Here is a 12,325-nt window from a genome sequence, read left to right as displayed (position 1 = left end):
CTTCTACTTATAAAGGTGCACCGATACAACAGCCTGATATTGGATTGGCACCAATATAAAGAAGACTGTCTGTATTGGAAATCAGACTCTTATGGCCAGTAATTCAGCTGATAAATGGCCCACGAATGCATGCAGCTGCAGTGCAGCACATAGGTGACAAGGAGCACAGCCAGGAAGTTTGAAGAACTGTGTGCAGCTGGTAATTCTAGTGTGGTGGAAGGGGAATGGGGGACAGATCAAGGTCCCCACAGTGAGGGAGAAGTGGGGCAGGGGCTGGGACAAGCGCTTCCCAGTGTGGGAGGGCAGCTCCCACTGCTGCACACCACTCGTGCGGGAGCCACTGGTCTGGCGGCTTGTTTGGTGGCTCCTGCCACTGCTCCCACTGCTCATCCCCCACCCTTCCCTTCCATCACATCAGGCTTACCAGCTTCACACAGCTCTCCAAGCTGCCAGGCTGATGTCAGAAACTGGATTGTATCGACCAGTATGCCTCCTTAAAAATTGGCTATCGGTATTGGGCCCCAAAATCTCTATCGGTGCACACCCCTGTTTATTTACAAAATGTTATAAATTCCTTTTATTTTGGTAGAGAGCATGCAAAGAATTTTTTTTTCAGGTACTTAGTTTAGATTCCAACAAACCCATAGAATGTTACTCTTATTTATCCAGGAAGAGGAAAATATGTGCGTTTTTAAAACCATTTCCCTGGTGCTCATCATGAGCTGAAGGACATAGCCAAAAAAATTGTTTACTGCTTGTCAAAATGCTGGCTTTTGTGTATTAGATTTGTTAATTTGCACATTGGGGGTAAGCAATCCAGGTTTGGTGGGAAAAGGCCACTTCTTGACATTGGAAATTATAAAACACTATGTTGAATAAAAATAAAAGACAAAGTTTATTTTACTTCCATTTCATCATTTCTTGTACTCCATCATTCCTTCTTTATTAATAGATGAGACCTCAGAATTTCAAAGATAGTAAACCTCTGTTTACTCATATGACATTAGCTGAATTTGTCGCCATTAAGCAGAACTTGTCCCAGTTAAACAATAGTCATTACCATGTAGAATTAGGCTGAATTTGTTTCCGGAGAGACATCCTAATACAGTTAAATTTCACTTCAGTACATCTTGAGATAAGCAAAGTGAAGAGAGCAGAAGTCTACTAGCTTATTAAAATAGCCTAAACTCTGAAATTTGTGAAAACCTTTTCTCTTCAAATTATTTCGAGAGCTGTACCTAATACTGTATAACCTTAACTATGTCTGTGCATAAAGTAAAATGATAGTTAATAAATGTTGTATGCATTGTTAAAACTGTGTTGCTGTTTTTTTCCTTGTCAGCACAAATCCTTGTTTATTAAAGATTTAGCTTGAAGGAAATTTTAATTAATTACAGGTTCAGTAAATCCTGACTAGGAATCTGCTGTGCTGTGTTTACAGTGAATGGCCTTCATGTGCCTATGTTTCACTCCTGTTCTCTCTGCTACCTGACAATGTGATTTATGGCTGTTGTTTTCTACCAGTCCACTGTTTGCCCTCTAGGAGGGATTGGTCTCTTGAGCCTCCATAATAACAGCAGCACTTTCACAAAACATCTTTTAATGACAACAGTGTAGCATTCTGTAAGTCAGGCTAATTGCAGACATACCCTATTAATTGCAAAACTAGGAGAGGTTACATATTTTACAAGCTTTTAATTTGAAATCGCCCGAGATGATTTGTCTTAAGTGTTTGGGTAGAGATGTCTACAATATTCCATGATAGGCTGTTGCGTAGAATCTAGAACATACTGTTAAAGAATATTGAGAATGATCCAGGAAGGATTAAGTTATATGTGTATATTTTTGTCCAGGAATGTTTCTGCTTCTATATATAAAGATGATAAAGATTTCATTTTTGGTCATGGATATAAAGGAGAATTTTTCTACTTTTATTTTAAATTACATTAGACTTATTTTGGTAGATAATGTTTATGTGGCCAAAATTCTTTTATTTGGATCAGGATTTATATCCTTTGCCTTTTGTATTTTTAGTTGTACAGCAATCTGTTGTAAAAAGAAATTTTACAGAAAGGAAAGATTGACTTTAAGGCTTTACTTTTGAGTTTTTGAGACGAGCAAAGCACTGTGTGTAGTTTGGTTTTTGGACTGTTGGAGAAGTTGCTTTTTGGGTTTTTTAGGGTCTCTGATTTTGAAAATCAGAAAATAGGTTTTTTAGAAGCTCAAAAGTCTTTTAGAAACATGATCATATTTGTAATTTCCCAGTTCTGCCCATCCTTTGACAATTTTTTTTTATTGTTCATCTTGAGTGCTTGCAATATTGGGAGATATCCAGGGTGTCATCTTTCTGATTTTATTTTTGCGTGAATGTCCATATGTAGAATCCCATTGGTTTTAGTGATGCAACATCAAGCCCTGAGTGAGTAGTGAATACACACACTTCTTGGAATAGTAGTAAATGGTTACAGCAGGCAGTGAGAGTTCACATATTAAAAAAGGCACTCCACTTAGAAAACTGTAAAGATACTGTTGTCTAAATGTTGCTACAGATTGTTAGTGAGTAACCTTGAACCTTACAAATGTGGGTATGACACTTACCTATGCAGAAATTTCTCTGAACTTCCTGAAAGCAAATTAAATAAGTTTTAGAACTTGTAGTTCATAGTTCTGCTGTCAAACATACCCGTTATCTTTGTTTCTCAAATTTCTCATTAGTTATTTTATTCCCAAGCTTTGATCTTTGATCCTCTTAAAGTGTCCAGGAAAATGGTAATTAATTTATTTCTTTTTCTTATACTAAGGCAACACCTAGGACCATTTTCTTAGGCAGTGTACAAACAGACTAATAAAAAGCTAGCCCCGTAGTTCATGTACTAGCCTAATGGATGGAGACTTAAGTTCGTTTCCTTTCTGCACTTCAAGCTCCCAGAGTGATTTTGGGCAAGTCACTTAGAGTATGTCTACACACAGAACAAAGAAACACTGTGCAGATGTGGAGTTAGCTGTGCACTCACTATCTTTAAAACTGAAGGTACTACAGCTGTATTAGCCTAGTGCTACACCCTAGCTAATAATTCCCAAGGAGAAGCAAGGCTTATTAGCTCAAACGCATTAACATGTCTAGAGACTATCTGTAATTCCGGAGCCTTGTACTGTGCTGATTCTGAAATGCAGGCTACCATGTTTGCAGCAAGCTTGGTATATTTCTTTATGATATTTATATACTTTTTTGATTTATATGCGATTCTTCCTTACAAAAACTCACAGTAGCCGAAATAAGACACTAGAATAAATTTACATTGCACAGTGCTGTGTATATGTACCATTAGGGCCCTGGCAGGTGTTGCATATTTGGCACCATTAAGATGTTAATCACACAATAAATTGTAACATGCTAAATGTTAAAGCCAGTTTATGGTGTGATGCTATATTAAATGAGCTGTAAAGATATTGCACATGTGTACAACTTATTGTGCAACTTCTTTATGGTTTGTTTATATCACTTCTTTAAATTGAACATATGGCATGACTGTCCGTGCCGGATCCCACTCTTCAGCTGACCATCAGGATTGGTTGTGAGGTAATCCCAGGGTCTGGAACACAGCTGTCCCTTGCCTGTTCAGTGGCATCTGGCTGGGGGCAGACCTAGGTCCTCGCTCTCCCCCACCCTCTCTGCTGCCTGATTCCACGGAGGGACATTAGGAGGCATTGTGAACCCAGTGTTGGGTAGAGGCTGTCCAGTGCTGGGCTTGTGACTGCACCTTTAAAAAAAGGGGTTTGCAGCTCATAGTTGCACACCTAGGTACCTTTTCAAAGCACCCATGAAAGAAACAGCCATGGTGCAGGGAATTCCATGCCCCCCAGGTGCCACTTCTACATCTGAGGCAGGGGCAGCGGGGAGCCAAGAGTTTCCAGCACCCCAGTTGTTCACACTGCCTCTAAACACTTTGCCGTGTAGTGCATGTGCAAGCCCCACAGGGCAAGGTAGAAAACCTGCCTGGTCAAGGCGGCCCCATGGGCTTTTGATTCAGGGCCCCCCATGTACTAGCATCTGGCAGCTACACAACTAAGATCACAGGTGTAGGGAGAAAATGTGGGGGGGGAGGGGGCACACTGACTGCGCTGCACTCCCTTCCTGCCAAGCAGGGGCAGGTACGTGGCTTCACACCACTCCCGAGCAACAGCAGCAGTGTTCAGATTCCAGCCCACAGCCCACCTCTGCCGCTCACACAGATCTGGAGGCCATATGCCCCCCGGGCCTCTGCTGCTATGCACACAGCAGCGGGAGCCCCCCTGCACCCCTGAACAAGCTGCCCAGGCTCCGACCCTTCCACAGCCCGCTCCAGGGCCCCATTCATCCCAGCTCTTCCCCTGCCTCTGCTCCACTCTCTCCCTCATTACGGGGCCCTCTATCTGTCTCCCCACAGCCTTTCCCCACACCAGAGTTATCTGCTGTAGTGGGCAGTGCTGTACATTGCACTGGGTTGCTGCAGGCTGTGGCTTCATGTCTATCTGTGCATGCCCTTCCCTCTCTGCTGTACTTGCTCAGAGCTTGCACCCAGGCTGCCCTGTGGCCCTACTCACTGCCCCGTGTTTGAGGGACCTAAGCCCCATTAGCCCCAGCCTTCTGCCGCCTATGATTATGAATGAGGGAATTTTATGCCTAATCCCCAAAATAGTGTGATCTGGCAAGTCGTGGTCTTTTGGAGATGGGAGACACAATTCCTCAGATCCTGACCATGTGACTGCTTTAATGTCTGCCAGTAGTCTTAGTCTTTCAGGGTTTCTCTTCTTTGCATATAAAAAAAGACTATAACACCCATCTCAAGGGCATGTTAAGAAAATAAAACAGTAAAGATTGAGATGCAGACATACTAAGGCCAGAACAACACCAAAGCAGCCAAGGAAAGTAATACTTTCCCAAATCCAGAGTTATACCTAAACATCTAAGACACGTGAATATGAGAAAGGGGTAGAACTCATAAGTCAGGTAAACAATTTGATGGTTTACAAATATTGGTTCAGGAATCAAAAAAAAAGAAAATATTGGAATTTGGTTCAGGATGCAGGAAAGGATTAACCAAATGTAAAGATTTCTGTATCTCTTCAAAATAATTCGTTAACTAGTTTTTCCTATTTTGTGCATAAGTTTGGCAATTTAGCTACAATTAAACGTAAAATAGATACAGTAGGGCTTGAAAAAACCTATTTCAGTGGTGAAGTTTATCTTTTTATAACCTTCAAACATAGGTCTTGAATTTTAGTTCAAGAGAGTGGTATTTTCTTCCCTAAATAGACTTAAAACTACGTTTCAGTCTGCTACAAAACTTAACAATATTTACATCCATTTTGAGTCATTTTAGCTATTTAGGAATCACACTATTATAGTAAAACAGTTTTTTTTTAATGAATTTGCCCATTTGTAATGAGTGATGACCAGCTTTGACTACACTCATTTCATTGAAAAACAACAGTACCATTTTTTTCCCCAAATGCAGTAGGCTAACAACAGTAGGATCATAAATTCACAGTTTGCTAGATCTTAATGTGATATCTTCAATATGGAATTATTGACTGTCTATCATTTTGACTGCAGGTGAAACTAATTCATGAAATTGCTGGATGCCATGGCATTCTGATTACCTCCTATTCATACATTCGGCTGATGCAGGATAACATCCACAGCTATGATTGGCATTATATAATTTTAGATGAAGGTCATAAAATTAGGAATCCAAATGCTGCCATTACACTTGCATGCAAGCAGGTACGGTATCAGAAAGCAAACCAAGTATTTCATTTAGTACTTGTTTTAGAAAAATAAGTTACTTGAAAAAATAAGGGGGCACAGGATCCTGGTAGAAGCTATGTTATGTACTGTTGAATCATCGAACTTTGGTGAAGAATGAAAAGATAAGACTTTTTTTAAACTTGTTTGGGTACATATTTTCGGGGGGGGGTTAATTGTTTACAATAATTATTATAGATTTTTAATGGCTTAATGGCAGGACAAATTTAGAATATGTTGTACATTATCATAAAAAAGTGTTTTAAAACAAATTTATTTTTATCATTAAAGCAGCCCAAAATAAAATAATTTTTAAGTTTTATTTGATCTGTCTCTTCAATGGATAATATTTCATAAACAGTTCATGTATATTTCAGGGGTAATGTGCTATACATTTTAAAATACGACACTTCATTTATGTGACACTTATAATCTTCTGAGGCAGGAATTTTGTAAAAAACTGATTCACAAAAATGTTTTATTACTGAGTTGTTTTGTTTTTTATATTAATAGTTCCGCACTCCCCATCGAATCATCTTGTCTGGATCCCCTATGCAAAATAACCTAAAGGAGCTCTGGTCCCTCTTTGACTTTGTATTCCCAGGAAAATTGGGAACGCTGCCTGTCTTCATGGAACAATTTTCTGTCCCAATAACCATGGGAGGATATTCCAATGCCTCTCCTGTGCAGGTAAATATGCATCAAAATATTTTTAGTAGTTAATTATTAATTTTAAAGGAAACTGTGCTTTGTCATTTCAGAACTCATTTGGAAATGTGTATTATACTGTGCATCTTAGGCCCTGATGCAGTGAATGCTTACACGTGTTTTTAACTTTTATACATGTAATAGTGGTATCATACCTCTCTTTAGGACTGGGCACTTCTACAAAGCGTAAGTGTTTGCAGGATCAGGTGCCTTCAAATGATTCATATTATATGATTAAAAATGTAAAGAACATATTTTATACTTAAACAGAAATGTCCATTTGTTTTTTTTATTTTGACTTCACCAGTTGTAATATTTGGAATTCAGACACTATAGAGAGATGCTTTCAACCTAAAGTGAAAGAAATTTTAAACAAATAAACTATTCCCCTTCTCATAATAGAAAATGTTATTAAAACAAAATTTAATCTTGGAAGCTAAAATGTTTGTATGTCTTTGTTTAAAATGTATCTTTAGTAGTTTAAGAATATAGTTTTCAGTGTTTTACGTGGGTTTTTTATTTTTGATGGATATCTCTGCATTACATTTATTACATTAGTAAATAGATTACTTGCAAAATGATCTGAACATTTAAAGTTTTATATAGAGGCTTAGAATATGAATTGTTTATAAGATTTCCTGGTAATGTTTTATGTACATAATCTTCTACAGTTTTTTCTTTATTCTTAGTGTAAGTGCTTCTCTTGTGTCATGGTTGGTAATTTACTAAATTGGGTGGCTAATTTTGATTTTTTACATATCAATAATTTATTGTATTCTTTGTTTTGCTTTAAGAGAATTGAAGGTATTTTTAGCCATTATGTATAGTTAATACCCATCTCACACATCCATTACCCATTACAGAACCATATGCTGCATTTAAAGCCAGAGTGACCTTTAGTTTCTGTGATCATAGGGATTTTCTTGTACCGATTTTTTTTTGTTAATAGTCTCAAGTGGACACTAATCTTCACGTATTGTCTGGTAACCACCATTGCTGCAGGCTTCCAACAGGCTTCTTTTTGATCTTCAGTCTGTATATTAGCAGTTTTGCATGTGGCTTTTGGGTTTTATGCAAGATTACACACAAGGATTCATTAATAAAAGGGCCTTGCCTGAGGGAAGTGTCTCAGTTGCCAGTAAATCTCTCATTTCTGATCTCCTTTTATATGGAATAAATTCCATCAAATTAGAGCACAATAAATGAATGGTATCTGTTATGAGAGAGACAATTTATTAAATGTAGTGGTTGGGTAACATGAATTGTCATGGAATTTGCAAGATAGATAGATAGGACGAACCACATCCACTGAAGGGTAAAAGAAGTAATGTGGATGGTTTGTACTAGCTAGTTTTGCTGACTTTCCAACTATAACCCATTATATTAAGAAACAAAATTAAACACAAATCTTTGCTCTTTTTCTTCTAAAGGTAAAAACTGCCTACAAGTGTGCATGTGTTTTACGGGACACCATAAATCCCTACTTGCTGCGGAGAATGAAGGCTGATGTGAAAATGAGCCTTTCATTACCAGATAAAAATGAACAGGTTTGTATAAGATATGTGGAGAGTTTGATCCTCCTCCTCCTCCTCCTCCTGAATTCTGTAGCCAAACTTCCCAACTTTTTTGATAGCAGGTTTTGGACAACAGAATATGCAACAGTGTGCTTACTGAAGCAAAAAAGTTCCTTGGTATTTTGAGTTCTCTGTGGTTAATGTTTGCAAATGTGAAGGTTAAAGTGACTAGTAGCTTGAACAACTACTGATTTATTTTGTAAAGATCTGTTAATTACCTGTTAGAATTTATAAATGCAGATGCATTCTTTTCAGCTTTAAGGAACTGAAGCCCTCCAAAGACTATTTTTACAGTTTCTTCTAACCAGCATGGAATGCTGTAGTCCCTGCACAGCTATACTTCCATGTTAAAAGCAAAGGTACATAACGGGCATTGCATTTTGGTTTACAGAGAGTGGTTACTGCAGGCCTTGTATGGCCAAAAATGTGCACCCTAAGTCAAAACAGTTGAGCTATCGTTAGGATGATTCCTCTGATGTCTAACGGTAATCACTGGTAGGCATATTAAAACTGTTGCTGTTTAAGTAGTTTGGAAGTTAATTTTGGTACAGAACTGTATGATATTCACAGTAGTAGTTAGATGGTCAACCAGTTTATATTGTGACCTTCATTTTGTATGTGTTAATACTTTTTTTCCAATACATACACATTTTTGGATTGAACTTTTCCATGCTTGCTGTGTTCCTAAAGATGAATGCTTTTGGGAAACTTGAACTTACCTCAGAAATAACTGAAGGTGGTTTTTTTCATTTGTTTTAAGCATCCGTGAGTTCCAGGAATAACCGTTTCTAATCTGGGTTAGGTTTTCCCACCTCTTTTGCTACAGATTTCATTTCTGTGCTCCCAGTTTTCTTCCATCTCCTCTTCCTGCTGGCTTTGCAATTGCACCTTGCTACATTCTTCTCAAAGTTTTTTAAACAGGTGCCATCTTAAGTCAAGTGGATGTGCTAGTGATTCCTCATTGGGTGAGCATAGGAGTGGACAGTGAGCCATCAGTATGGACTTACTATATCCACCCCACAGACTTCTGCTCTCTTTAATCCAACTTTTTAACAAGATTTCAATGTGGGCTGCTTTCCCTGAAGAATTCTTTCATAAGTGGACTAAAACAATTTGATTTTTCTTTTAGTCAGTTACTGAGCTGTACAGAGTTTGACATACAGCATAATGTTTGGTGCCTTGCAGGATACAAGCAAGTGATTTTGTTCCATTTTAGCTCAACAGGGCATTTGAAAAATCATTATACGCTCACATTCAAAGATTAATGACAGAATAGATTATGTGCGAACCTATTGTTTTCTCAGGAGGTCCTAAAAGGAGTGCAAGTTTTAAGGGACATAGATTCAGTATTGAAAGTATTTCCCGTAAACTTCGTTTTTTGGGGATTTTTTTTTAATCACTTGAAAGAGCCCTTATCTTAAGTGAATATCAGCATTACGTAGTTAAGCAATAAAACACAAAATAAAAGTAAAGTTTGAAAAATTATATCAGTATGAGACTGGTATAAGGGAGTGAATAACTGAAAATGAAACTCACCCTAACACTATTACCTTTTTCTATGGGTTCTCATTTCTAATGGGCCCTATACAGCATGTCTTAATTTAACATTTCTACTGGATCAGAAGTGCAATATGTTTGTTGCCATCTTCATATTGTACAAAGTTAAAAAAAATAACTTCATGTACTATATGGGGTTTTTTATAGGTCTTGTTTTGCCGTTTGACAGCTGAGCAACGTGAAGTCTATCAAAATTTCATTGACTCCAAAGAAGTTTACCAGATCCTCAATGGAGAAATGCAGGTTGGCATTAATTAAAGTAGACAATGGCATTTAAGAGTCTAAAGGTAACCATTTTGATAAAGACATGAACTGCCCTTCAGTAGTCCTCTCTCTAGACCCTGAGCAGGTTCTCAGAGGGGAAACATATGGCGATTTTGGTTCTATTCCTGTGAACATTAGTTCTTTTTTTTTCTCAAAATTTTCACAAAATTTGTAGAGATTAGCAGGTGGTGTCTGCACTGCAGAGCCTAAAGACAAAAGTAATAGAATGCAATGGACTTTTGTTGCTCAAGTACCTTTGTAATCAAGATACCCAGGAGTCTTTTAAAAAGAAAGGTATTTGAGACTTCTAGTGGTTGAAGAAGCCATTATATGTTCAGTACGAGCTTGAATACTGACTTGGATATAAGAATCCATTTTATTGAAAGAGAGAGTATTTCCTAGCATCCACCTGGAGCTTTAATTTCTACCCAAAGAGCAATCATAGGCAGAAGGATTTCTGATCTTTGCAGCTTTGTCCTAGTACAGACCCAAAAGTGTCACTGGCTTTCAGCCCCATAACACTCTTCTAGAAGGGAGAATGCAGTAATGGTGTCTGAAGAAGTATACTTCATACATTTAAGAAGGTCCCCTCCCTTGCAAGGTGAAGTGAGCTCACATAATTTCCTACACTTCCTTGTCCCACTTATTTCAGAGGATCCATATACAGCCTGTGAAATCTTACAGTATATCCCATAACTTCTGTCCTCTTTGGTCTTCAGGGTGCAGTCTCTGAGGACTACAGAATCCTACATACAGTGCTTTAACCAGCTGCTCAGGCCAGCAGTAACAAAGCAACATCATATGCTGGTGCCTTTTAATAGCCAGTACTCGCCCTTCTCTACTGTTGAGTTAACAGAATTGTAAGATCCATGCTGTTATGACAACACATGGATAGACTTCAGCAGCTAAAATGAACTGCAAGGGTTTTATTTGCTGAGACTCCAGTTCAGAGCTGTGTCCCTATTGCAACAGTCAATGACTAGACACTCAGCACAGCAGATGCTAGCATTATTTCCACCTGAGGAAAAGCTAAGAGCAATAATTGGCATAGAATTTATATAAAATGTACTGCTTTTTTCTATGAGTCTTGTATTTCCAGCCTCTGATCCAGCTGACCCCTCAGTATGCATTATGCAGGCACTGCGCTTTCCAGTCCCACTGAAGAAGCTCTCAGGACAGAACTGTCCTTTGAAGGAGAAATGTGATTTTCTTGATATGATACACAGTTAAATGTACATTTCCATATGTTGTCTCATTTTCAGTATAGAATATTGCTAAAATGTTCATAAGTCTATATGAGAAAAATGGATAGTATCACCTTCAATCTTCTGTGCTTCCCTCTTCCCCTCCACCATCCCAAAGAGATTTGAGTGTATCATTGGTGTAGTAGTGCATGCTGCTATGTCACCGAGGCTAGAAATAGATGTAACCTAATAAAATGGATCAGCTGTGCTTTAATGTTTTGCAGCACAGCTGATCCTTTTTGTTGGACAAAATGTATGTTGTCTCTTGTCTTGCTCTTGATAGTGCAGAACAAGGGGCAGTGTAATCTCCCTGCTTTCTCTACTCAGCTAGACCTATCCCTCACAAATGCTGGGGAGCGGGTCTGGCTGAATATGAAAAGCAGGGCTTTTCTGTGCTCAGACCTGTCTTCTGCAATTGCTGGGGAGTGGGTCTGGCTGAGCAAGGAACCCCAACTTCCCTGCTTATGGAAAGGCACCCCAAATTCTCTGGGGTGCCTCTGTGAACAGGGAAAGCAGACAGGTGCCCTGAGGGCTTGAGAGAGTCCCCCAAGTGTGGCTGGAAAGTATGAGCAACTTGGATGAGGGGGTGAAAAGCACCTTGTTCAGATTCGTGGATGACTCTAAGATGTGGGGAGAGGTGGACACGATAGAAGGGAGGGACAGGCTGCAACTAGATCTGGACAGGTTACAGGGGTGGGTGGATGAGAATAGGATGGGATTCAATACTAACAAGTGCAGGGTACTGCACCTAGCGAGAAAGAACCAGCAGGTAGGATTTCATAGACATTAGGGCTGGAAAGGACCTCAGAAGATCATAGAATCCACCCCCCTACCCCGGGGACAGGAAGTCACCTGGGGTCATAGGATCCCAGCAAGATAAATATCCAAATTTCTCATGAAGGCATTCAAAGTAGGTGCTTGAACCACCTCCGATGGCAGGCTATTGCAGACCATGGGGGCTCAGACAGTAAAGAAGTTCTTCCTTATGTCCAGCCTGAAATGGTCTTGCAGGAGTTTATAAATGTTTGACCTTGTCATCCCTTGGGGCACTCTGGTAAACAAACGTTCCCCTAGATCCTGGTGAACACCTCTTATAAACCTATAGGTAGCCATCAGATCGCCCCTGAGCCTGTACTTTTTCAGGCTGAACAGCCCCATGGCTCTCAGGCTGTCATCATAAGGTCTGTTTT

General features: G+C 39.1%; 1 protein-coding gene across 1 annotated transcript in view; it reads left to right on the top strand.

Moving 5' to 3' along the window:
• ERCC6 (ERCC excision repair 6, chromatin remodeling factor) overlaps window positions 1-12,325 on the top strand; it is a 99,147-nt gene that overhangs the window by 61,170 nt on the left and 25,652 nt on the right. The window contains exons 9-12 of the mRNA XM_019502572.1: window positions 5,597-5,767; window positions 6,302-6,478; window positions 7,927-8,043; window positions 9,775-9,870. Of these exons, the coding sequence (XP_019358117.1) occupies window positions 5,597-5,767; window positions 6,302-6,478; window positions 7,927-8,043; window positions 9,775-9,870 (561 nt within the window). The remainder of the gene's footprint in view (window positions 1-5,596; window positions 5,768-6,301; window positions 6,479-7,926; window positions 8,044-9,774; window positions 9,871-12,325) is intronic.

The sequence above is a fragment of the Gavialis gangeticus genome, unplaced genomic scaffold (assembly GCF_001723915.1).
Source record: "Gavialis gangeticus isolate Ggan-Ray unplaced genomic scaffold, GavGan_comp1, whole genome shotgun sequence".
Taxonomy (NCBI): domain Eukaryota; kingdom Metazoa; phylum Chordata; order Crocodylia; family Gavialidae; genus Gavialis; species Gavialis gangeticus.
The sequence above is the reverse complement of the archived record's forward strand: the minus strand, read 5'-3'. Positions and strand labels throughout refer to the sequence as shown.